This window comes from Rhinolophus sinicus, chromosome 8 (genome assembly GCF_057876585.1).
Source record: "Rhinolophus sinicus isolate RSI-liver-muscle chromosome 8, RSI-T2T, whole genome shotgun sequence".
Lineage (NCBI taxonomy): Eukaryota > Metazoa > Chordata > Mammalia > Chiroptera > Rhinolophidae > Rhinolophus > Rhinolophus sinicus.
Genome location: NC_142508.1, coordinates 44499426 through 44524125, shown reverse-complemented (window position 1 = coordinate 44524125; position 24700 = coordinate 44499426). Strand labels below are relative to the sequence as shown.

General features: G+C 53.0%; 4 protein-coding genes across 5 annotated transcripts; 2 read left to right on the top strand and 2 right to left on the bottom strand.

Annotated features, from left to right (window-relative positions):
• Positions 1–249: 249 nt before the first annotated feature.
• Positions 250–8606, top strand: NFKBIB (NFKB inhibitor beta). Its single transcript, XM_019751399.3, has 6 exons — positions 250–504; positions 5926–6031; positions 6114–6447; positions 7304–7392; positions 7478–7738; positions 8457–8606. Exons 1-6 carry the CDS (start codon positions 326–328, stop codon positions 8550–8552), a joined length of 1065 nt encoding a protein of 354 aa, XP_019606958.1. The 5' UTR covers positions 250–325; the 3' UTR covers positions 8553–8606.
• Positions 8607–8692: 86 nt separating this feature from the next.
• On the bottom strand, positions 8693–12530 carry CCER2 (coiled-coil glutamate rich protein 2). Its single transcript, XM_019751404.3, has 5 exons — positions 10924–12530; positions 10626–10666; positions 10391–10478; positions 9659–10152; positions 8693–9041 (listed from the first exon to the last, which is right to left on the bottom strand). Exons 1-5 carry the CDS (start codon positions 10994–10996, stop codon positions 8952–8954), a joined length of 786 nt encoding a protein of 261 aa, XP_019606963.3. The 5' UTR covers positions 10997–12530; the 3' UTR covers positions 8693–8951.
• Positions 12531–12675: 145 nt separating this feature from the next.
• SARS2 (seryl-tRNA synthetase 2, mitochondrial) lies at positions 12676–21098 on the bottom strand. 2 transcript variants are annotated; one of them, XM_019751398.3, is made up of 16 exons: positions 20823–21098; positions 19678–19773; positions 18156–18185; positions 17417–17557; positions 17280–17334; positions 16628–16691; positions 16284–16389; positions 15528–15575; positions 15174–15282; positions 14816–14861; positions 14645–14732; positions 14448–14557; positions 13603–13696; positions 13417–13509; positions 13246–13311; positions 12676–13156 (listed from the first exon to the last, which is right to left on the bottom strand). In XM_019751398.3, exons 1-16 carry the CDS (start codon positions 21096–21098, stop codon positions 13013–13015), a joined length of 1566 nt encoding a protein of 521 aa, XP_019606957.3. In that variant the 3' UTR covers positions 12676–13012. The 2 variants fall into 2 exon arrangements, 1 of the variants encoding a protein (XP_019606957.3); XR_016022010.1 differs by lacking the exon at positions 12676–13156 and having other exon boundaries at positions 13256–13311; positions 13417–13531.
• Positions 21099–21186: 88 nt separating this feature from the next.
• MRPS12 (mitochondrial ribosomal protein S12) lies at positions 21187–24117 on the top strand. Its single transcript, XM_019751405.3, has 3 exons — positions 21187–21387; positions 21621–21688; positions 23422–24117. The coding sequence occupies exons 2-3, from the start codon at positions 21640–21642 to the stop codon at positions 23790–23792; spliced, it is 420 nt and encodes a 139-aa protein (XP_019606964.1). The 5' UTR covers positions 21187–21387; positions 21621–21639; the 3' UTR covers positions 23793–24117.
• Positions 24118–24700: the final 583 nt, after the last annotated feature.

Below are 24700 nucleotides of genomic sequence, written 5' to 3'. Positions count from 1 at the left end.
TACAACCTCGGCGCGCGCCCCTCTAAGGTAAAGATACAGGCGAGAGCCGGACTACGAGTCCCAAAATGCCCAGCGCCGGCAGCCATATTGGTAAAGGGCGCCCGGAAAATATGAGAACGGGTCGAGAGAGGGCTGTAGTCCATCTGAATACTGTGTGATTGGTCACGGTGTGATATGGGGAGGGGCTTGAGCTATTTAGCCCACTCTGATTGGATGAGCCAGGGGGGAGTGTTGGGGAATTCCCCGCAGGGCGGAAGTGCCAGTGCTCCAGGCAGAGCCCAGAGACAGGCGGGCGGCCGCGGGGGCCCCTGAGGCTTCGGGGGCCATGGCCGGGGTCGCGTGCTTGGGGAAAGCTGCGGATGCCGACGAATGGTGCGACAGCGGCTTGGGCTCTCTGGGTCCCGACGCAGCGGCCCCCGGAGGACCAGGACTGGGTCCGGATCTGGGCCCGGGGCTGTCGTGGGCACCCCTAGTCTTCGGCTACGTCACTGAGGATGGGGACACGTGAGTGAAACTTAGGCTGCCAAACCGGGCTCTAGGATACGACATCTGATTTCCTATTAGTCTTTATCCCGGCTTCCCAACCTCTCCTAAATCTGACTTCTGATGCTTGATTTACTGACCTGTAACCCACAGGTCCTAACCTTCAAAAACACCAACCTACTATCCAATTTTGATCCCAACCCAATAATTTCTGACCTCCTTTCTTGAACTCTGGATCTCAGAGTTCCACATCCCTATCCATTGATCCCAAAACTCTATTTGGTTTTCCTGACCCCAGTTCTGAGACCTTTATTAGAACTGTAGCTCAAGCAATCTCCTTCTGACCTCTAACCTCTCCAAATATGGTCTTTGATCCTTAGCTCCTGATTTATGAGCGTTAGACCTTGATTTCCAAAATTAATACTTGGTCTTTGACTTTAAGATCCCATCTTCTGTGCACTTATCTTTACATCTCATATTCAAAGAGAAAATGTAAGCTCCATGGTAACAGGGATTCATCTGTTAAACAAATATTTATGGAACACTACCACGTTCCAAGCCCTGTTTTAGGTGCTGGTGATAAGGCAGTGAAGAAAACAGACAAAAATTTACAACTTATGCCCTGTAGAGTGTACATTTGGGGGAGAGGGGTACATAGAAAGATAGGAGGAAGGAAGGAAGGGAGGGAGGGAGGGAGGGGAAAAAAGAAAGGAAGGAAAAAAGGGAGCGAGAAGGCAGGAAAGAGGGAGAGAGAAATAGAAAAAGAAAGAAGAAAGAAAAGGCAGGAAGACAAAAGAAAGTAAAGAAAAAGACACAAAGTAAGAAAGAAAAGAAAGACAGGAAGAAACAAAGAAACACAGAAAAAGGAAAAAAGAAAGACAGGAAAAGGTAGGCCAGAAGATAGTGAGTTCTTTGGAGAAAAATCAAGCAGGAAAATGAGGCAACCAGATTACTGGGGAAAACACTCTGGGTAAAAGAACAATGCTGGAAAGGCCCAAGTGAGGGATTGTACCTGGGGTTTTTGTGTGTTGTTTTCTGCTGTATCCCCAGTGACTGAACAGTGCCTGACCCATAGGTGGCACTCAATAAACATTGATCTTCTCAAAGAACCTACTTGGCCTCATTAATTCTCTCTCTCTCTCTCTCTCTCATTGATTTCTGTTCTGACTTCCATTATTTTCTTTCTTCTGCTTACTTTGGGTTTAACTCTTCTTTTGCTAATGTCTTAATGTGGAAGCTGAGGTCATTAATTTGAGACCTTTTTTCTTTTCTATTATAGGTGTTGTGTGCTATAAATTTCCCTAAGTACTGCGTTAGCGGTGTTTCACAAATTCAGATATGTTGTATTTTTATTTTCATTCAATTCAGCATACTTTATAGTTTCTCTTCTGATTTCTTCTTTGGTCAGTGGATTTTTTAGAAGTATGTTATTTAGTTTCCAGGTATTTGGAAGATTTCCCAGATAACTTTCTTTGATTGATTTTTAATTTAATTCCATTGTGGACCTAGAGCATAACTTTGTATGACTTGAAATTTTTTACATTTACTAAGGCTTATTTAATGGTCCAAAATATTGTGTGTGCACTCGAAAAAAATGTATATTCTGATGTTGTTGGGTGTAGTGTTCTCTAGATGTCAATTAGAGGTCATGTTGGTTTATAGTGTTCCAGTCCCCTATAGCTTTGCTGACGATTGCTGTCTACTCATTCTATCAATTATTTAGAGACGGGTATTGAAATCTCCAATAAGAATTATGTATTTGTCTATTTCTCCTTGTAGTTTTATCAGGTTTTACTTCACGTAATTTGATACTCCGTTATCAGCGGCACAAATGTTTAGAAATATTCTGTCCTCTTGATTCATTGACCTCTTTATCATTATGAAACAGCCTTCCCTATCTCTGGTAATATTGCTTGTTCTGAAATCTACTTTGATATTAAAATGCTTCCTACTGCTTTCTTTTGACTGATTGGTGTTAACATGATATGATATAGCTTACTCCACCTTTTATTTTTAACCTATTTTTTAATATTTATATTTAAAGAGTGTTTCTTGTAGGCACATATAGTTGGGTTTTGCTTATTTGGTCAATCTGACAATTTCTACCTTTTAATTAGAGTGTTTAGACAATTTGCATTTAATTATTGATGTGGTTATGTTTGAGTTTATCATATTGTTATTGGTTTTCTACTTATCTCGTCTCTTCTTTGTTTCCCTTTTCTTTTTCTGCCTTCTTTTGGAACAAGTACATGTTGTCCCATTATATTTCTTTTGTTGGCTTATTAGCTTTAACTTTATGTTTTGTTATTTTAGTGGTTTCTCTGCAAGACAGGGGTGGCAAACTCTGGTCTCGAGGCAAAATCCAGCCACTTACCTGCTTTTGTGTAGCTGTGAGCTAGGAATGCTTTTCACATTTTTAAATGGTTGAAAACAATAAAAAGAAGACTATTTTGTGGCCAGTGAAAATTATATGAAATTCGAATTTCAGACTCCATAAATAAAATTCTGTTGGAATATAGCCCCGATCATTCGTTTCCATGTTGCCAGTGGCTGCTTCCACATCACCACAGCAGAAATGAGTAGGTAAAAGAGAGAACACATGCTCCAAAAAGCCTAACATATTTATCTGTCCCTTTACAGAAAATGTTTGCTGACCCCTGCTTTAGAATTTATAGTGTGGGGGGCGGCTGGATGGCTCAGTTGGTTAGAGCGCCAGCTCATAACAACAAGGTTGCCGGTTCCATTCCCACATGGGATGATGGGCTGCGCCCCCTGCAACTAGATTGAAAACTGCAACTGGACTTGGAGCTGAGTTGCGCCCTCCACAACTAGCGTGAAGGACAACTTGATTTGGAGCGATGGGTCCTGGAAAAATCACACTGTTACGCAATAAAAATTAAAAAAAAAGAATTTATAGTGTGCAGCTTTAACCCTCGAGTGATATTATGCCACATTGCATGGAGTAAAAGAACCTTAGACTACATTATTTCCATTTGTCCCCTCCTGGCCAAAGCTGTTGTGGCCATGCATTTTACTTACACGTGTTATAAACACCACCATACATTGTTTTATTTTTGTTTAAACAGTCAATTATATTAAAAAATATATATTTTAAAGAAACATAACAAGGAAAAAAATGTATATATTTACCTATAGTATTACTGCTTTCAGTGTTCTCTAGTCCTTCTTATAGATCCATAATCCCATGTGATGTCATTTTCCTTTTGCTTGCAGGTTTCCTTTATCATTTCTTATGGTGTGGGTGCTAGTAATGAGTTCTTTCAGGTTTTGTATATCTGAAAACGTCTGTATTTTGTCTTCATTCCTCCCCGCCTTTTTCTGCCTCCCCGCCCCCACTCCGCTTCAAGCCATTGTTTCTCAGTCTAATTGTGTAGGACACAGCTCCCTGGCCCACGCTGGTATTGTGAGCCTTGTACTCCCCCTGGCTGAGGCAGTCAGTCGCCGGTAATTGATTGGCCCCTCACAGCAGCTCCCACCAGCCACTCATGCCGCCTGCCGGCCACTCACGCTGGTCACACACATGCTCCTCGCAGCACACAACCTTGGTGTTAGGAGCATGGCTCGCCAACCACCTGAGCCACCGGGCCGGCCCTTGTCTTCATTTTTGAAAGCTATTTATGCTGTGTTAAAGCATTCAACTTTGATAGTCATTAGCTTTGAGTATGTTTAAAATGTTGCTCCATTGCAGTTTTTTGCATTATTCCCTACGCAAAATATGCTGTCATCCTTATTTCTAGTCCTTTCTACTTAAGATATCTTTTTCTATGGCTGCTGTTAAGATTTTTGGTCTTTATCATTGATTTTGGACAGATTCTTTTATGATGGGCCTTAGTGAAGTTTTCTTTATGTTTCTTGTTCTTGGCAGTCATTTAGCTTCTTGGATCTGTGGGTTTAGAGTTTTCAGCAAGTTTGGAGAATATTTCAGACATTATTTCTTCAAATATCTTTTTCTATCCCCCTCCTCCTTTAAGGACATTGTCCCACAACTTACTGATATTCTTTTCATTTTTGAATAGTCTCTTTGTGTTTCATTCTGGAGAGTTTCTGTTGTAAAGTCTTCAAGTTCATTAATCTTTTCTCTTGCAATGTGTAATCTGTTGCTAATCCCATCCAGTGTATTTTTCATTTTAGATGCTATAGTTTTTGTTTGTTTGTTTGTTTTAAGGAGGGCACAGCTCAGAGTGGCCCATGCGGGGATTGAACTGCCAACCTTGGTATTGTCAGCACCACACTCCCACCACCTGAGCTAACCGGCCACCTCCCGGATGCTATAGTTTTTATCTTTAGGAGTTCAGTTGGAGTCTTTTCCTTTTATCATCCATGTCTCTACTTAACTTTTGGAATGTAGGAGATACAGTTATAATGGACTGCTTTAACATTCTTGTTTGCTAATTCTAACATCTGGGTCAATTCTGGGTCAATTTCAGTTGATTAATTATTCTCATTATGGGTCATGTTTTCCTGCTTCTTTGCATGCCTGATAATCTTAGATTAGATGCCAGATGTGGATTTTACCTTGTTCAGCTGGCTAGTGATGTGTTTCTATAAATATTCTTGAGTATTGTTCTAGGATGCAGTTCAATTACACGTAAGTAGTTTGATCCTTTTGGGTTTTGCTTTTATGATTTGTTAGGTGGACCCTGAGCAGTTTTCCATCTAGGGCTCATTATTCTTCACTACTCTTCCAGAGTATTCTACCCAATGTCCTGTGAGTTATGAGTTTTTCTTAGTCTGCCTGGTGGGAACAGGCACTATTCCGCCCCTGTGTGAGTGATGGGCACATTTCTTTAATCCTTTTGGATGGTTTCTCCCCCAGACTGGGGTAGTTTCCATGCTCTGATCAGTATTTTCCTAAATACTTGAGGACCCCTCTGCAGATCTCCATGGTCTCTCCCTGGGCAGCTCTCCTCTCAGGTTCTCTGTCCTATGACTCTAGCCGCTTGGCTGTCCCCAGACTCAGCTCCATCTCCTCACCTCAGGCAATCTGCTGAGCCTTGCCTGGGTTCCCCTTCTCTGCACCGTGGCTTGGAAATTCTCAAGATACTAAGCTGTGGCAGTCACTTGAAGGGTTCACCACATTTGCTTCCTGTCTCACTGTCATTCACTGCATGATGCCCAGTATCTTGGAAACTGTTGTTTCATGTACTCTATTTTGTCTAATTTGGTTGATTCAGACGGGAGGGAAATCTGGTGCATATTACTTCGCCTTGAGAGGAAGTAGAAATCCTGCTTAATAAATATTGATTAAACAAATTTGCTGAATTCACTCTGACCTGACCCTCTCAGATTCCCAACAATTAGTTGCAGAACTGTGGTCACAATACCTAGCACACAGTAGGTGCTCCGTGTTTGTTGAATGAATGAATGAATGAATGCAAAGATACTTGACCTCTGCCTTCTGACCCCTGTGCTTGTCCTCAGGGCACTGCACTTGGCAGTGATTCATCAGCATGAGCCCTTCCTGGATTTCCTCCTAGGCTTCGCGGCTGGAACTGAGTACCTGGACCTGCAGAATGACCTGGGCCAGGTGAGCCACTGGGGGACAGTGTAAAGCTTGGGGGCCGGGATTCTCAGTGCAACCCCTAACCCTTGCCTTCTGTTCCTTGCAGACAGCCCTGCACCTGGCAGCCATCCTGGGGGAGGCATCCACAGTGGAGAAGTTGTATGCCGCGGGCGCCGGGTTGCTGGTGGCGGAGCGTGGGGGCCACACAGCGCTGCATCTGGCCTGCCGCGTGGGGGCACACACCTGCGCTCGTGTTCTGCTCCAGCCTCGCCCCCAGCGCCCCAGGGGAGCCCCAAATACCTACCTCACTCAGGGCCCTGACCGTGCCCCTGACACCGACCACACTTCGGTTGCCATGTACCCGGAACCCGACTTGGAGAAGGAAGAGGATGAGAAAGAGGAGAACTGGAAGCTACAACTGGAGGCTGAAAACTATGAGGGTGAGAGCACCTGGCTCTGGGCTCAGTTCTCCTGATTCGACACCTAGTCCCTTGCGAAATAATCCTGAGACTTCAGGGACCCAGGCATTGGGACCAAAGACTCCTGCTTAGGCCCCAGATTATTGAGAATTGGCTGTGTGGAACCCAGGACCCCCACCTGGAGGCCCCAGACCACTTGGAACCCACAGGCCTGGAGCTACTAGGCCAGATCCAGGTATAGGGCCCAGTGTCCCCAGCCGGAAGGCACAACTCACCCAGCCCACCCAAAATGAGAGAACTCAAGGCCCGGACTCAGTGTGAAACTCTGGCAGCCCAGGTTCCCAGAGATTGACATCGGGGTTCAGGGACAGCCCTCCTCAGCCAGGCATCATGGGAAGAAAGACCCTCTCTATCCAGGGCCCGGGCATCTAAGTCTCAGCTCCCCCGTCTCTAAGCCCAACTACCTGGGACCAGGTCCCTCCACAAAGGGACAAGTCATCCAGGACCCAGTGTTCAGGGCTCACCTCATAGGCCCTTTACCTACTCAGGACCCAGGAATGTGAAGTCCAGGTTCTTTGTGAAGTAAGACCAGAGGCTCGGGTCTCCTGGCCCCGAGTCAGGCCTCCTGTCCTTAGCCACCAGGCTCTTCAGCCACAGGCCCCAGACATCCCACAGCCTGGGCACTGGCACTGCCAGCAAGTTCCAGTCCACCTGAGACTGACGTGTTTGCGGTGCAGGTGCCTCCTTGACACACCCAGGAATTTAGGAGCCAGGCCCCAAACTCAGTCCCCCTCAGGCCACAAAGCCCCCTAGGATTGTGGCACTGGGGATCCAGGCCCCTCCCCCCATCATCTGACACCAGTAGCTTTGTCCCCAGGCCACACCCCACTCCATGTGGCTGTCATCCACAAAGATGCAGAGATGGTCCGACTACTCTGGGAGGCCGGAGCTGACCTCAACAAACCGGTGAGTCACCCTAGGGAGAAGTGTGGCAGGGGTTGTTCCCAGAATGGGGCAGGGCCTCCTCTGACCTCTCTGCTGCACCCCTCAGGAGCCCACGTGTGGCCGGAGCCCCCTGCACTTGGCAGTGGAGGCCCAAGCGTCTGATGTGCTGGAACTTCTCCTGAAGGCGGGTGCCGACCCTGCTGCCCGCATGTACGGTGGCCGCACCCCACTGGGCAGTGCCACACTCCGGCCCAACCCCATCCTCGCCCGCCTCCTCCGTGCACATGGAGCCCCTGAGCCTGAGGACGAGGACGACAAGCCCAGTCCCTGCAGCAGCAGTAGCGACAGCGACAGCGGGGACGAGGGCGTGAGTCAGGAGGAAACAGTGGGTGGCCCAGGGGGGGAGTCAGGGTAGAGGGGCAGGTGGGAAGGAGAAGAGAAATCAGGCAGCACATTGAGACTGACCTTGGGCTGCTGCGATTAGAGAACTCAGGCAGGAGAGCAAGCAGTGCAAGTGACCTGTACAGGGGTGGTGGGGAGAGCTTGGGCTGTGGTGGTTGAGAAATTAAGGCAACGGCAGAGGGAGAACTCAGGCAGAGGTAGAGAAAAGACCTCAGTCCTGGTTAGTGGTAAATAGGCAGCGGTGGGCAGCAGCGTGGGGAGTGATTTTGTGGAGCATGAGTTGGAGAACTCAAACTGTGGGAAGATGTGGGCAGCAATGGGGAACGACCTCAGCCAGCAGTGAGGAGGTTTCTTTGGAGAACCCAGGCAGCAGGGATACTACCTGGGGCAGGAGATGACATTGAATGGTTGCGGTTGAGGAATTTGGGTAAAGGCGGGGGTGGCGGGAGACCTCAGTGGCTGTGGCTGCTGAAGAACTGGGCTGGAGCCCAAGCAGTGGTGATGGGAGAACACAGATCACCCTGAACATGATGGGTGGAGAACTAGGAGCAGGGAGGTTCAACTACGAGTGAGGGAGCTCGGGCTTCAAGGCAAGACTCAGTTCTTAGGGTGGTGGGAGGACTCGGGCAGTGGGGAAGGTGGCAGCCGCCTGAGCCCTTCTGCCTGGCCTCCTCTGCCCCCAGGATGAATATGATGACATCGTGGTCCACAGTGGCCGGAGCCCAAACCGGCTACCTCCCACCCCAGCTTCAAAACCTCTCCCTGAAGATCCCATCTGATTTCATTGTTAATAGCATTTCCAACTTAATAAAATCCCAGTTCTGAGACCCAAACACTAGATGGACAGTCGCCTTCCCAGCGCCCGAGTTCACTCCTGGCGCCGTCCCTCCACAACTGAGTGCTACACAGTAAGCCTTGGTGGTTTTCTTTGTGCTTTATTCACTTGGAAGGGTTGGAGTGGGTCACGGGGGTGGTGGGGTGCTTCCTGAGTCAGTCAGAGCCCAGCCCTTCTACCCAGTGCAGAATCGGCTCCTCAGGCCTGGTTCCAAGGCACACCCTTCTCCCCACTCCTGCAGGTTGGGGAGCGGAGGGGGATGCCAGGTGAGGTGGGGGCTTTGGGAGTCAACAGTCCTAAGCCACAGAGTGTGTCCGGAAGGAGGAGGCCATGAGGTCAGGGGTCAGCCCTCCCTCCGGAGCTCTTCCCCAAGCATCTCAGTCGCCTTCTTCAGCTCGTCTCTCATGTGCTCCAGCCGCTCCACATCCTGCTCCTGGTGGGATCAGAAATGGGGTGGTGAGGTCAGACCACCTCAGTGGTGGCCCATGAATGTGGCCATGCCAGCTCACACAATGGAAGCCAGCAGTCATTGTGGGCTGCGATGGTGACCACAGTGGCTGCAAGAGTCCTGGAAGAGTTGGCCAACATGACTAGTGGTACGGTCTGTGGTGACTGCCGTAGCCAACAGCAGCCAACCCAGGACTAGCAAAGGTGCCCTACTTGGATGCCATGACGCATTTATGAGGTGATGGCCATTTTGGTGACTGCCACCAATCATGGAGACATCTTACTTTCCATGACCCAGCAGTGGAGTCTCTCTGTAGCCCAGTGAACCATGCACAGCAGCCACTGTTCACGTGGCCAATTTGCTTGTGAGAGACTAGCACTGGTGGCTACCTCAGACACTGCTGTGCACTGAAAGGTCACTGTCATCTCAAACTGGAAGCCATCCTGGCCAAGGAGAGGCTGGCCTGGCTGATGCTACCTAGTCCTGGTCCCCGTTACCCATTCGTGCTGGATCTTGCTGTTTACGGCCCAATACCGGTAGCTGTTTGGTAGTAACTCCACTGATGTTTGGTCCACCCCACTCCCATGGCCTCCCCCACTCACCTCCCTGTCCGAAGCCTCTTCCTTCTCCTCCTGCTTGGGCGCAGTTTCTGGCTGGTGGAGGTGGTGGCCGTGCAGTGAGTCCTGCCTCTCTCTTTCCCCGCTCTCGGCCCCCTGCCACAGGCTGTGGCCCCCACCCAGAACCTGCACGCCCTTCTCCTCGGCCTCGAACTGGGCTGTCTCCTCGTCACTGGCCTGCTCTGCCACCCGCTTCTGGGGACCCCCTCCACCCTCTAGACGCTGCTTCCACAAGGCCTCGAAGGTCTCCATGGGCCCCCTCTTCTTTTCCTCTTCCTCCTGGTCCTCCTCCTGGTGGAGCCGGCTGTGGAGCTGCTCGTGGATGGCCTGTTCCCGCACCTCGGACTTGTGGGTCCTCTCCTCGGCCTCCTCTTCCTCATCCCTCACCTCCTGGCTGGACTTCGTCTTCCCAGCACCCCGCTTCTTGAAATCCCCAACCTCGGCAGACACACAGCCATAGGGCTCTGTCTCACACATCTCTGGTGGAAAGAGAAAGGATGCTCTGTGCAGCCAGTTGGGAAACCTTGAGGAGTTCTGGGGCCCACCCGAGGTCCCACAGGGGGACTGCCTGGAACTGGGAGAGGAGGGCCAGGTGTCCCCTTCCTTTACCTCTGTAGGGAGCCCCAAGGGTGGGTTGGGGACCAGACTGGACATGCTGGGCAGAAGCCGGGGTGGCGTGGGGGCTCCCAGCGGAGCTGAGGCCTGCGCCCTCCTTACCTTTGTGGAGGAGAGCCGTGCAGGGCCCTCGCTGGACCTGGCCCAGCGTCAGCACTTCTGTGACCACCTCTGCCAGACAGCGGGTCAGCTGGGGGTGGAGGGGCAGAGGGGAGGTTGAGGGCAGGGCAGAGGGCAGTAAGGAGAGCAGTTGGAGGGGAGATGATCTGGAGGAGGTTGGGCGGGGAGGACCAGGGCCCCAGGGAGATGAGGCAGGGTAAGGGGTCCACACTCCTACCTCTTCCTTGGAGGGTCTCTGCGCCAAGGGAGCAGCGGTGGCTGCGGAGGAAGGAGATGGGAGCTGGCTCCGGACCCTCGGCGCTGTCCCCGGTGCTGATCCCAGCTCCAAAGGTGTCCCGGTACCCACACTACTCACCCCAGCCCACCTGCCAGGTGCACCGTCCCCACCTGTAAGCTCGGCCCATGAAGTCTCTAATCCCACGCAGCTGGCCGCACCGTCCCAGCCCCCAGTCACCCGAGTTTCTGCTCTCCCCACTGGCCACCGAAGTGCCCCCTCCCCGATTTCTGGCACTCACCCGACCCCAGCAGCAGTGCCAGCAGTGGTGACAGCGGCAGCAACAGCAGCACGGAGGGCCTGCGGCGCTGCATGATGGCGCGTCGGGACCAGTGTCCTCAGCGCTGTGCGGGTCAGGGCGGCAGCTCCTTATAACCCGCGCCTGTGGCCCCGCAAGGGAGGAAGTGACGTCACCGCCGCCCCCTCGCTGCCCGCGGCTGGGCAACAGCTGTGGGGCGCCGACCTGCCTGAGACCCTCAATTATTCATGGGGACCAACACCCTGCACTGCTCCCCTCCCGCGTCTGGCACCTGAACACCAGCATGGGAAGAGGTTTCCCCAGAGAAACAAATTCTGACGAGCTTAAGGCCTCACTAGGAGGCGGACTTGGGTTCGAATCCAACAGCAGCTACGTCCAGACTGAGCTCAAGACAACTCCAGCCCTCCCTTGGCCCCAGTTTCCTCATCTGCAAAGTGGGTCTCAGCCCGCTTCCTCAGTGATTGTGGCTGAATTCCGCCTGACTCCCAGCTCCGCCGGCTACCAGCCCTGCAGTCCTGGGGCAATTGCTTAACCTGAGACCTGTTTCTTCATTTGTGAAACAGGGTCAGTAACAAACTACCCACAGGCGAGGACTGAAGATGAGGATTAAGTAAATTAACACATGTGTAAGCTAACTTAGGCAGTACTGGGCACTGGAACTGCACAGACCCAAGCACCTTTAGCCCAGTAATTTTTATTGAGCACCTACTATATGCTCAGCCCACTTCTAGACCCTGGGGCTACAGCAGTGAAGGAACTGGCATACTGCCATGCCCTCTTGGAGCAGACATTTGAGAAGGTGGAGACAGACAATAAACAGATGTTACATAAGACAGGAGAGTGGTGTATTCCATGCGTGCAGGTGTTAACTCCTGAGTGATGGAGGTGTTGCTTTGGCCAGGAAAGTCCTGAGGAGGTGACACTTGGGCAAAGGCCTGAGTGATAAAATGGAGGCAATCACACAAAACCTAGGGGAGGAGGGGCCAGGGAGGGGATGGGCAAGTGCAAAGGTCTAAGTTTGCAAAGTTCGAACAGCAAGGCAGGTTGGGGGTGGCCAGAGCATGACAGAGAAGGGGTGAGTTGAAGAGGAAGACAGAGGCAGATGTGTGGGACCTTGTGGACAACAGTCCTTTCCCAAGTGAGATGGAGCCACGGGAGGGCTCTGAGTAGGGGAACGTGCCCTGATGTCGGGTCCCAGGCTGTGTGGGGTACAGGGAGCAGGGAGACAATGAAGAGGCGGTGTGACTCTCCAAATGGGAGACAACAGTGGCCAGGGATGAGAGAGCAAGGGCAGGTTCTGGAAATATCCTGAAGGTGAGCTGCCAGGGTCTGCTGGTGGAGTGGACGTGAGGACTCAAGGATCAGCTGCAGGGCTGTGGCCTGAGAGCTGGGGAAATGGCTGTATGTACTGAGACGGGCGCACCTAGGAGAAGAGCGAGTTTGCGCTTCACTGAGTTTGTGCTGCCTACTGGCCCCCTACCTGGAGCTGGGGACGGAGGGGTGAGGATGAAACGGGTCAGCACGAGGTGCCACTGTCTCAAAGGGGAGAGGCCTTGACATCCTCTCAGTTCCTCTAGTGGCCTGCAAGCTACCCTCCATGAGCTCTGGGGGCTGCTGGACACTTGCAGCCACGGTCCCTTTGATGATTTAGTACCTCTGAGCAACTGCCCATTCCCCCTCCCCCGCAAGTAGCCAGCCAGGGCCATCTCCCATGCTCACGGATCCACAAAGGCCTTTGTTCTGACCATTTATTGGGAATTCCTGGTAAGCACTGAGGGAGGCAGGAAGGAGGCACGGAGGCCTCTGTCCTTCCCCTGTCCCTAGAGCCTTCAAGTCCCCAGATGTCCTGCTTCCCAGTGCAGCTTGGGACCCCCAGTGACAACAGGGTCACTGACTGATTCTGGGGAAGTAAGGAAGGACAGGGGGACCCTGGAGTCCAGAGGCCCAGGCGTGGAGCCGACATGAGGAATGCGGATGTCAGGACAGGCTTAGGACAACAGGCCCCAGAGGTCCAGGGTTCCCTAAGCTCCAGGAAGCAGTGACAACCCTGGTGATCGATGAGGACGAGTCATCAGCTCGAGGCAGTCTGGCCGGGGAGCCTGGGCTTCCGGGGCTGGTTGGGGCCGATGTACTGGAGAGGCACGTGGGTGGGGGCCGTGATCCGATCAGTGCCGAGGTAGGGCTGCAGGGCAGGGGGCACGAGGACCGAGCCGTCCTGGGGACAGAGCAGGCCTCAGGACGCTGCTGCTGCTGCGCCAGCCCTCCACCCTATGTCTCTGTGGGGTGCTCCTTTGACCCCCTCACCTTTTGCTGATTGCTCTCCAGGAGGGCGATGAGGAGGCGGGGGACAGCACAGGCTGTGGCATTCACCTGAGAGAGACGCATGCTCAGACCGAGGCCCAGGCCTGGCTGGCCCTGGGGAGGGGCTGAGGCGTGCGGGTGTAGCGAGTGGAGGCACGGTGCGTGGGCGCTCACCGTGTGGGCAAACTGTAGCTCCCCGGCCTCCGTCTGGAACATGATGTGCAGGCGACGGCTCTGGAAGTCCGTGCAGTTGGAAGCACTAGTGACCTGGGTGAGGGCAGGGGGTGGGCTGAGAGGACCACCGTGGGGAGCGCTGTCACCCTTTTTCCTCCCTGCGTCTCCCCTGGGGCAGGGGCTCACCTCACCAAAGCGGCCACGGCCTGGCATCCAGGCCTCAATGTCAAACTTCCGGTAGGCAGGGAGGCCCAGTTCCTGGGTGGGCATGTCCAGGACCCTGCAGCCACGGTGAAGGACAAGGTGAAGGTCAGCGGGTGAGAGGAGGAGGAGAGAGGAACAATGGAGATGGTGGAAGAGAAGATAGTTAGAAACGTGGGCAATGGAAGTAAAAAAGGAGATGGTGGCAAAGGGACACCTCCTCGAGGCGGGGCGTGGTGATGGAGCTGGTACAGGAGGAGGAGGCAGAAAAGGAGTTGATGGGAGACGAGGCAGGGGAGGAGAAAGGGAATGTGCCCGCATTTCCAGGCTGCTCACCATGGCCATTCCCACCGTCTACAATAATGGCACACCCAGATTTTTGTAATGGGTCACCCAGAAAGAAGTCCACCTTTCTCAGCACCTTTTGAAAGCTACGTGTGACTGACTGTGAGAGGGGAAGTAGGCTTGCAACATCTGGGTCACCCCTTTAAAGAAAGGGGTCTGGCCTCCCGCCCTTCCCACGGGGTGGTGAGAAGCCATCTTGGATCATGCGGATGAGGTGGCTCCCTTGGGATGGGGGGCAACAGAAGGGAAGGGGCCTGTGTCTTGACCCTGGAGGGCCCCGTGCTGCTTCTGCTGTGGTTACAACCCCATAATCCTATGCAAGATCTGAGAGATTGACAGGCAACAGATAGCCTAGGTGTAATCCTAATATAGGGAAAAGGAGGCAGGGAGAGAAGTGGGGAGGATTTTCAAAATTGGGGGGCACCTAGCCAGCTCCGACCTCTTCTCCGACCCTCACCCTCCACCTCAGCCTCCCTGCTCCGCACCGGAAGTGCAAGCCCAGCTCTGTCAAGATCTCCATCTGAAGGGACAGGAACTCCTCCAGCAGCTGTGAGCTCTGCTCTAGCCCAGGGCCTGTCACTCCAAACATCTCTACCTGGCGCAGGGCAGGAGGCACAGGAGTCAGGAGGCCCTGGGCTGTTGGGGTGACTCCCCCCCCCCACAAAGTCAAAGCTATGCCAACCTTGGTGAAGTGGTGCACTCGATACAGCCCCCACGGCTCCTTCCCTGTGTCTGTTTCTGCCCGGTAGCAGGTACTGGAACAAACCATCCTGGGGGAGCAGGGGAGGTGGGGTCAGGAAGGGCAGAGGGAATGTCACAGGTGGGAACAAGGTTTACAGGAACTGGGCATCACCTGATTGGCAGGTCCCTGAAGGCCACAGAGTGGTCCATGAAGTAGCCTGGGAGGAGAAGGGGATAGGATGGGTCAATCAGGGCTACCCTCCATCATAGGAAACCTTTATGAGAATTAGACAAGGTATCCCCTCTGGCAGACACAATCTCATGTCAGAGCATTTGGCGGGATCCTCATTGTACTATTGTGCAGTAAACAACCTGCACAACTGTACATGTTGGCCCTGAGGTTGCTGAGATATCCTGAGCAGGCAGCTGCCACCCTCCAGGATGTTCCTGGTCGTCCCCCTACAATCCCCTCCTGTTCTGAGGACACTGGAGGTATCCTGAGCCCCCTTTTTCCCCAGGCAGGTGCTCACCTGCAAGGCCCACCTCTGCTGTCCCGGCCAGGTTGAGGTCTTCAAAGCGGGAGGGGTCAATGTTGTAAATTTGTGATGGGTTGGCATTTGGTGTCATCCCACAGCCTTCCTGGAAAGGAGGCCAAGCCACAGGTCCGGGGACAGGTAACCTTGGCCTCCTCCATTTTGCAGTCACAACCCCTGCTCCTTCCCTGGAAGCATCTGGAATCACCCTGGTCTCCCTGTTGTGGCCTGACCCCCTCAAGCCAGCCCCATGGCTATTTCCTCAGGGAAGACAGGCTGGTCTCCCTGCCTAGGGCCCTCAGAAAGGGGCCTGACACACCGCTGGGTATGGGGGGCAGCGTCTTCACTTACAAACACAGCTCCTCGGAGAAGGTCTGGCACCGTCATGGGGGTGAAGCCCTGTGAGGGGAAGGGAAAGGAGTGAGGGCCGTAGCCAGGACCCCCACCAGACCCCAAACTCAGGCCTGAAGAAGGGGCACGGCAGGGTCAGCCCATGGCACCCCCTTATCACTCCAGAATCCATTCCACTACAAAGGAAATCGAGGAAGGTCTGAGCACTAGGCTTTGAGCTGGCCCCCGGCCCTGGTGTCTGTCACTGGGGCCTTCTTCTGGGGCTTCATTGTTTCCTCACTCAGATCGTATCACACAGGTCAGCTGGAAGTGTAGTTCGCTAGCAAAGATCTGGCCATGTCCCTCCCCTGTTTAAAGCCTCCCGTGGCTTCCCAGGAAATATCCCTTGGGAAATGTCCAAGTCCCTCACCATGGCCAACGCCCCATTGGCCAACGCTGCATTAAGCCCTGCGTGTTTCCCCAACATTCCCTTTACACTGCAGGCAGACAGTGAGGAGCAGTGGTTGCAAGTGTAGGCTCTAGCCTTGAGACTATTTACTCCACTTTCCACACCTCACTTTCTCCGTCTCTAAAGTGGAGATAACACTAGCATCCACTTCATAAAGTTGACATACGAATTAATGTGTCAATCATATACGTAAAGCTCTGAAAACAGTGACTGGAACAGAGGTCACACTTCCTCCTCTCTTCCTTGAGCTTTCTGAGCTCAGCTTCAATGCCACCCCATCCAGGCAGCCCTCCCATCCTGGCTCATACCCGGTGGATGAGCTTGTTGAGTGTGAAGTTGACCAGGCCATGCTGCAGGAGGGCCCCAGGCCCGCGCAGATAATAGGAGCGGTGGCCAGACACATGGGACAGGCGCCTGGGAGACAGATGGACAGACAGGTGGGGGCATGTGGACCAGGGCCAGTGGGGGAAGAGAGGGACTCAAGCACCCCAGGGTAGAGGCCCAGCTGCCAGGCAGGGGACGACATCAAACATTCATGCCGGGCGTGGTCCTGACAGTTCCATATGCCATGCTGAGCTGGGGGAGGCAGAGCCGGCAGCCAGCTGCTGGGGAGAGGGGGGCTGGACGGGAGGGGCTGGGAGGGGGGGCTCACTTCTGACGGATGATGTCGAGTGTCTCGGCAATTTCCAGGTGGCCCCGGGGTTGGAAAGAGAAAGCTGGATGTGGATGAAAAGCAAAGGGGTAAGAGGGGGAGAGAAAGACAGGGAACAGGGACAGAGAGAAAAAGGATTAGACAATGGGAAGTAGAGGCAGGAAGGCAGAGAAAGGAAAGAGAAAAGGAGAGAGAGGAAGACAGAGGGAGGGAAAAGGGACTGAGGGAGAGGAGAAAGAGAAGAGACACACAGAGAGAAAGAAAGAGAAAGAGATGGGAAGGCAGAGGCAGAAAAGGAGAGGGAGAGACAGGGAAAGAAAAGGGAACGCTAAAGAGAAGAGAGAAAGAATCAGAGAGGAAGATACAGATAGCCGTGGAGAAAAAGCCCATGAGACTGGCTAAAACAAGGGGGCCAAAGAGAGAGAGACAGACAGACATATACACACAGAGGAGATGGGGTGAGAAGGACCGTTGAGGTGAGGGGAGAGAACAGAAACTAAGAACTGCCCCGCAGAGACAGCCAGAGGCCAACTGAGGCAGGAAGATGGAGCCACCTCCCACCGCACCTGGGGTTCGACAGGTACCAGCATAGTCCCAGACCTCAGGAGACCCTGCCCCCAGCCTGGGGTCCCAGGGCGTGAGTGTGGCCCACCTGGCTTGTCTCCGACCACGTGGAGCACTCGGGCCTGGCTCTCATCACCAACAGGCTGCAGGGAGACAGCAAGCGTCACCGGGGAGGTGGCACTAGGCAGGCACCTGGCCTATCCCACTGCCCGGCATGGCACTTACCACATCTGGGTGGGTCCGGTTGGGCAGCCTCAGTGCCCACAGGTAGAACTGCTCCTCGAGCTGGGTCTCTTTGGGGTACAGGAGCATGAGCCGCTTCCGGATCTCCCGGCCCTGTGCCCGCAGACTCTGATACTGGGGGTTCTGGGGACAAAACAAGCAGGGTCAGCCCAGGACAGATTGTGGGGGGAGGTTTCCTCAACCAATCTGACCTGGCCTTGCTGGCAGAACCTCTGCGGTAGACATCTGTTGCCTCTTCTTTTGGCTCAACATCCTGAATTTCCTTTCGGGAACCCCAGCTTACACATGGCATGTCCATGGGGACATGACCCAGGCCTGGATTACTGGAACATGTCATTGCCTCAGTCAGTGATTGGTCAAAGACAGGCACATGACCCCAGCCGAACTCATGAGAATCAGCCCCAGAACTGTGGCTGGAGCTATCAGGGAAGTGGTCCTCTTTGCACCTGACTCTGCCTCCCATCCCCCATGGGAGAAATCTAGTCTGGAAATAAAAGGGAAGCAGAGCCAAATATGGAACCAGGGCCTGGATCCAGCTGGACCTGACAATTTTGAGTTTCATGAATCAGTAGAGCCTGGTTTTTTTTCCTCCTTAATCCTGTCTGAGCTGTCAGATACAATGGAGGAATCGTGACTGTCACTGTCACAATGGAGGAATCGTGACTGCTGTGGTATCTGCTGCCCACCCCACAGGGGACAGGACATCGGCTCCCTGTTGTACCTGCTTCACTTGACTGTTATCCTGGTTCACCTGGTAGAAAAGAGACAGACAGGGTGATTAGGCTGGTGAAGTCGGGGGTGGGAAGGAGGGGAAAAGAGGGGAAAAGGTCAAATGGCCAGGGGGTCTGAATTCCTTGCTCTGCCAGTGCCTGGCTGGGTCCATCCTCGACTGTGCCTGTTTCTGTCAGTAAAGCTGGAAGGAGGCAAAGATAACATAATAATCCCACCTGCAACCCCGTTTTGCACGTTGCCTCCTGCCTGGCTCTGTGCACAGGGCTGTCCCACAATCCTATTTCTTCATAACCCCACTCCATGAGGTGGGCATCAGTGTGAGCCCTGTTTCACAGATGAGAAAAGTGAGTCTTGGAAAGGCAGTCAGGGGGCGTGTATTTGGATGTCTGCAACCAAGGCCTTTGACAGGCAGAGCTTTCTACAACCCTGAGCAACAGAGGGAATTAGACAAACCCGGCTCTGAATGCTGGGTGCTGACCAGCTGTGTGCCTTTGGGCAAATCTCTTCCCCTCTCTGAGCCTCAGTATCCCCATGTGTGACATGAGATGATAACGGGGTCTCCTCAGCTGGCTGTTACATAGCTTCCTTGAGAAGAGGCACTTGCACTCACTGAACATGAACTGAGATCAACTGTGTTGATTTTGTGCTGCCCGGGCCTGGCACACACCGTAGGTCCCTGGGAGACGTAACCAGCATTGTGAGAGGCCTTTGAGGTGAAAAGCAGCCCCAATGCCTGGACGCAAATCTTGCCTTTCCCATTTCCTGGCTGTGAGAGTCGGGTACGTTTTAACCTCGTGGCCTTGATTTCCTCAGCTGTAAAATTGGATTTGCTGTCCTGGTCTCACAGAGTTGTTGTAAGGATTGAGAATAAGGGAAGCACCTAGAACAGTGCCTGGCACACTGTGACTGCTATACGTACAAATGTCTTTTATTATTTTTATGATTATTTTTTAGCCCTTTGTGGCAGATGCTGTTGGTTGTCTAACCCAAGCTCACTTGCCCTTCGTCTTCCTTTCCCATAGACCCTTGACTCAGTTTGCCCTTCTGGGAAGCCTGTAGTTCAGGGAATGTGGGCCTAGCCCAGGCTGCCTCTTGCTGCTGAATGGGGTGTCTGGGCCCATGAGACATGAGGGGACTCTGATGGATGCTTCAGGGAAGGTCTCCCTGCTCTTGGAATGGGCACTCAAGCCAAAGAAGTCTCGTTTTCTGCCTCTGGCAGAGTCATGCAAAGAGACGCCATGCTACGGCAGCCATCTTGGAACTGTGAGAGGGGAAGCTGAGGTCAAATCACCACAGTGAAGTTGCAGGTGGAGAGAGAGGGAAAGAACCTGGGTTGGGGGTGCTGGGGGAGGCACTAATTCATCAACCCCAGGGACACTTGGCCCTGGATGGCTTGCTATGTGAGGTAATGGTGTCCACATCCTTCAAGTTCCTTAAATTGGGTTTCCCATTAAAAGTAGCCAGAGCCATCCTGCTGCCGCTCCCCACCCACCTAGGACCCCCATGCTCACCAGCAGGGCCCGCACTGCCTCAGCCACAGCCCCCTTCTCCTCCTCCAGGCTCCGTATCTGCTCCCGCAGCTGCCTCAGCTCCTGCCATGTCGCGATCTGGGGGTGGACACAGCAGGGAAAGATGTAAAGTGGCTACTGTCCTCTGCCCCTTCAGACTGGAGACTTCCCGCACAGGCCACCTGGACCAGCTGTGCGGTGAGACAGAGAGCCCTCACTGTCCCCCAGTAGCCATTCTTCTCTCCTTCCCCTCAGTACTAGGACTTCCTGAAGCTTTTTTCTAAGTCCCTTGGACTATATGATAGACCCTGAGGAGAGCTGAACAGGACAACATCCTAAGGGACGCAGAGCATGAAGATGAAAGAACCTGCGTGCTGAGGGACATGGAGCTGAGGCCCCCGCCAGCACGTACCTCTGGACTCCCATGTGAGAGTGAAACAGCCACTATCCTAGGGACTGCCACAGCAGCTAACCCTGCACTCTCCAACAAGAGACCGGCACCCAGCTCTCATTTCTTGGGCACAACTACTGCCGTGGAGGCCCTCTGTGAGCTCAGATCCCTGGGCAACCCTCCTTGTCCTCTCTGGTTGCAGTTTCCCTTTGACAAAACGGTACAGACACTGTCCTACCGCCCCAAGGCTGGAAACCCGAAGGGACCCAGTGCCTGGCTGGGTCCCTCCTCGACTGTGCCTCAGTTTCTCTGTCAGTAAAGCTGGAAGGAAGCTACTTCTCACTCTCCAAAGGCAAGAACCACCTCCATCCCTGTCTAATACACATCCCTGTCCCCTATTTTTCTTTGGATTTGGCCTTAGGATAAGCCTGGGATGAGGTCAAGGCGCAGAGAACATTGGCACAAAATTCCCAGCGCCAAGTACTCAGCACGCTTTAATGAATAGGCGCATAATTGGGTGTCTAGATAGTAGAGCCTTAGCACTCCGTAGTAACTGGCACATCCGTGGGGGCCAAGCACAAAACACGCTGGGTACACTTCGGAAGGAACTAGAATTCCCGCAATAAGTTCGCCCCCAGCAGGAGACTATCTTGCAAGCCTACTTCGTCCGTAAAGCGGGAAGCCAATAGGTAAAGCGCGCAGCCAATAGATAAAGCGCTTCGGCCTCACGGCGGCTGGCCCGCGCAAGCGCACTCACGATCGCTGGCAAGTCGTCTGGCCGCAGCTCCCCCTTGCGGATCTCTAGGGTGCGCGCGGCCTCTTCCGGGCACGCGCACAGCAGCTCCATGTCCAGCTCAGGGAGCGTGCTGTAGCCCTCGCGCGCGTGCTCGTACAGGAGGTTCCGGTCTCGTCTCTCCGTAGCGAAACTTCTCCTTGGGCTCTGGTTGCAGACGCAGCTACCGCGGGGCCGGAGCCCCCGGGAGGCCACCAAGGGCCACAAACGCCGCCCTATGGACGCAGCCATCTTGGACATGGGACAAGGAGCCACGCACCCTTCGTTCCGCCCACTCCGCGTTTAGTCCAATTGCAAAGCAGGACGAGCCGTTCAGACCCTGAGAGGGGAGAGCACCTCTCGTATCTCAAAAACCGGTTCAATGACAAAAGTTGACCGAGATTGACTCTGTCATAGCCCAATGGCCGCCTGTGCCCCGCCCTTTTGATGTACGCGAGTGGCAGAACCAGCCAATCCCTGTCAAGCTTAGCCCCGGAAGTGGTTATTAGCTGGATTCAGCGTGTCTGCAGACCCTGGTGGGGTCGGTGAGGTAGATGGAGTTCTGGGGTCATCCAAACCTCCCTCGCCCTCTCCTCAGTTTCTCCTTTTCTCCATTGTACGGGAGGGGGCGGTTGGGGCCCCGAGACCCTACTTAGAGCGAGGCATCAGATGAAATTCCTTAGATTTAACCTGAGGCCCCGAGATCGAGAAAGGAGAATTTGGATCCTTGCCCTACTACGGCCACTTTTCTCTCCTTTCTGAGTCTCTTGTCCCCTAACACAGGGACGCTGCAGGCGGCAGGATGTCCTGGTCTGGCCTTCTCCGTAGCCTGAACACGTCCCTAAGTTATGGTAAGTGGGGGCCTTGGACTTCAGAGACGAAGCTGGATGAAGGTTATCTCTTCTGGGACTTGTGTCTGCTGCGGTCCCAGGGGAATCAGGGTTTTAAATCAGGGATGCATACACGATGGGTTTTGGCGGAGCTCGGGCTGCAAAAGCAAGATGTGAGAAGTAGTTGCATTGAGGGCTATTATTTGTCAGGTGAGTACCAGAAGTTTGAGTCACTTATTTATTTCTTCAGCAAATACTGTGCTTACTAAATACATCCCGTAGGTGAGACATCCACGCAAGGCATTTAAGTCATTCATTCAGCTGATTATTTTTCAAGAGTCTTCTATGTGTCAGGTAGTGAAAGGGACGCTTTATTTATGAACTTATTCCTTTAACAAACATTAAATGCTTCTCATGGGCCATGCCCTTTGTCAGGTATTTCATTCACTTATTCACTCTGCAAAACTTTATTAAGCACCTTCTGTTTGCCGCTCACCAAGGATCACAAGGCTGGGCAAGGCAGCCCTGTACCCTGCCTGGGGAATCTGGGTAGCTTGAGTGAGACGTGATTATGGGAGACAGCGAGAGGCGGAGTCTTGCTCACGGGCACACCACTAGGAAGAGACTTCTAGAAATGTCTCATTCCCTTTGAGGATTCTGTAACTTGAGACATAAGGACGCATGGAAATGAACAGTAGGGCCAGGATCTGCCCTGGATTGGAGGGGAGTGTGAAGTGTGGTGTGAAAAGTCATCTGTGCTAGTGATAGAAAGGGTGGACCTCAAAGCCTTGGGCTGAGAGCTGCGAAAAGTCGTGTGTCTCCATTACTGGGGGCCAAGACACAGTAGGTGCTCAATGAATGTTTGTTGAAGTGAACCCAGTAATCTTTGAATCTTCTGATATTCTACGTCCTATCCATGAGCAAATCCTGTGGGTCTGCCTTGGAAATATATTCCCCCCACCTGCCTTTTCTCTTACTGTAGTGCAGCCACACTGGTCTCCTTTCTGTTCGTCTGTCTAGGGACACCGGCTGTAGGAGGGTGAGTGGGAAGATGAAATCAGGGAAGTAACGGGGGGGGGGGGGGGCAGATCTTGTGGGACAGAACTTTGGCTCTTATCCTAAGTAAGATGGCGCCACAGAAGGGCTCTGAGAGGGGAGGGATGTGATCTGACCCAGGTACCCAAAGGGTCCCTCTGGCTGTGGGTTGGAGCAGACAGTGGGAGTAGGGAGACCTGGGAGGAAAAGGACACAGAAGAAGAGAGTGGACAGACTAAAGTGGGTGCGCGGAGGAGGGAGAAAGGGTCCATTTGAAACTTCAGCTGACAGGATCTACTTATGGGAGTGGGGGTGGGGGTGACAGGAGGAGGGGGAGTGATACCTCCCTGGAATATCCCATAGGGTTGCTGTGGGGATGACATGAATTAATGTAGGTCTGATGCATAGAATAGTACGCTACACAGTGTGAGCCTGTTTGCTTTTATTCTGTTTAAACAGCATTAAAATTAACATTTTGCTTGCAGAATAAAATGAGTTAATTCATGTAAAATGCTTAAAATAGAACCTGGCATGTGGTTGTTCAATAGATGTTAATTGTTATTACTATTGTCTGTGAGTACCCCTAGATATAAACAAACATATTCTTGTAAATACAATGCTTGGAACCATGCCTAGAACACCAGAATTGAGTCACTAATACTGTTATCTGTTTGATGGGATAATAACTCCCTTCCACCCTCCCGGTTGTATCTCTCCAGGCCTATCCCTGGCCCCCCAGCTCTGGGCCACTCGCCCCATGGCCACCCTGAACCAGATGCACCGCCGGGGGCTTCCGAAGCGGCCGCCTCCAACCCTGGGTCCCACAGCAGGCCGGCCGCAGCTAAAGGGCGTGGTTCTGCGCACGTTCATCCGCAAACCCAAGAAGCCCAACTCAGCCAACCGCAAGTGCTGCCGTGTGCGGCTCAGCACCGGCCGCGAGGCCGTCTGCTTTATCCCCGGAGAGGGCCACAGCCTGCAGGAGCACCATATTGTGCTTGTGCAGGGCGGCCGCACCCAGGACCTGCCCGGCGTCAAGCTCAAGGTTGTGCGTGGCAAGTACGACTGTGGCCACGTGCAGAAGAAGAAGTGATCTTCAGGGGCACAGCTTGCTGGGGGTTCACGTGGAACAAGGACCTTCCACTCTGGGTTCCTGCAGTATCCTTGGGAAGCTAGGCCAGCTCTAGAAGTCGCTGGTCCTGGTTGAAATCCTGGTTCCGCCTCTTCCATCAGGACCACCAATAGCCCATAGGGGTTCTGGGTGTGACTTAGAAAAAGGCGCCCCTCTGCCAATACCCTTAGCGTGCGCATTTAGCATGTTGGTGCAAGAGGCCTCTTCTGCTAGGACAATCCACTGTACTGCCATCTGATGGGAAGGGGTTGTAATAAACATACAGACGCTGTGGTTGTGATGTGTACACCTTGCCTGGTTTTGGCAGCTGACGTCCCCTCTGGGCCTCTCTGTTTCCTCCTTCATTCACAGCATCCCCTTTGTTGGATTTGGTGAAGATTAGATTAGACACTCTCTGCAAAGCACATGCAGGTAGCTCCTCTTCTAAGCTTTGGAGTCGGGTGGCAGCACTGAAACCCAGTTCCCCTTCCTGTAGGCCAGGGGCCCTGGACAAGGAAAGCGCCACCCTTATGCTTCCTCCTGAAAAATGGCAGTATTTATAATGGTGATGAAGGGGTTTTGAAAGGATTGAATGGAGTGTGCTGCTGCCTACAGGAGAGCTGCTCTTCTGACTCGCACACAACCTGGGTTCAAATCCTGCCTCCACCTCTTAGTTGTGCTGTGACTGGGTTTATGTATTTCGCCCTCTGGGCCTTTTTCCTCTCTTGGAAAATGGTCCCGAGAGCAACATTGGCCTCCCCTTATCATGTGCCACTGTGTGAGCTTATATCCTTGGGCTCTGGAGTGTGACTCGTGCAAGTCCTGCCTCCTCTACTTTCTGGCCAGGTGACCTTGGATGGGTCATTACACTGAGCCCGTTTTCCTTGAGT

What these genes read in the sequence shown, in the direction of transcription:
- NFKBIB (XM_019751399.3), top strand. Translation starts at nt 326, where the DNA reads ATGGCCGGGGTCGCGTGCTTGGGGAAAGCTGCGGATGCCGACGAATGG. An exon ending in GTCACTGAGGATGGGGACAC is followed by an intron (nt 505 to 5,925) that starts GTGAGTGAAACT and finishes GCTTGTCCTCAG; the next exon opens with GGCACTGCACTTGGCAGTGA. An exon ending in GGAGGCTGAAAACTATGAGG is followed by an intron (nt 6,448 to 7,303) that starts GTGAGAGCACCT and finishes CTTTGTCCCCAG; the next exon opens with GCCACACCCCACTCCATGTG.
- CCER2 (XM_019751404.3), bottom strand. Translation starts at nt 10,996, where the DNA reads ATGCAGCGCCGCAGGCCCTCCGTGCTGCTGTTGCTGCCGCTGTCACCA. An exon ending in GGCACTGCTGCTGGGGTCGG is followed by an intron (nt 10,667 to 10,923) that starts GTGAGTGCCAGA and finishes CTTCCTCCGCAG; the next exon opens with CCACCGCTGCTCCCTTGGCG. An exon ending in CACGGCTCTCCTCCACAAAG is followed by an intron (nt 10,153 to 10,390) that starts GTAAGGAGGGCG and finishes TCTTTCCACCAG; the next exon opens with AGATGTGTGAGACAGAGCCC.
- SARS2 (XM_019751398.3), bottom strand. Translation starts at nt 21,098, where the DNA reads ATGTCCAAGATGGCTGCGTCCATAGGGCGGCGTTTGTGGCCCTTGGTG. An exon ending in CGTGGTCGGAGACAAGCCAG is followed by an intron (nt 16,692 to 17,279) that starts GTGGGCCACACT and finishes ATCCACATCCAG; the next exon opens with CTTTCTCTTTCCAACCCCGG. An exon ending in AGCTACAGTTTGCCCACACG is followed by an intron (nt 13,312 to 13,416) that starts GTGAGCGCCCAC and finishes CGTCTCTCTCAG; the next exon opens with GTGAATGCCACAGCCTGTGC.
- MRPS12 (XM_019751405.3), top strand. Translation starts at nt 21,640, where the DNA reads ATGTCCTGGTCTGGCCTTCTCCGTAGCCTGAACACGTCCCTAAGTTAT. An exon ending in GAACACGTCCCTAAGTTATG is followed by an intron (nt 21,689 to 23,421) that starts GTAAGTGGGGGC and finishes GTATCTCTCCAG; the next exon opens with GCCTATCCCTGGCCCCCCAG.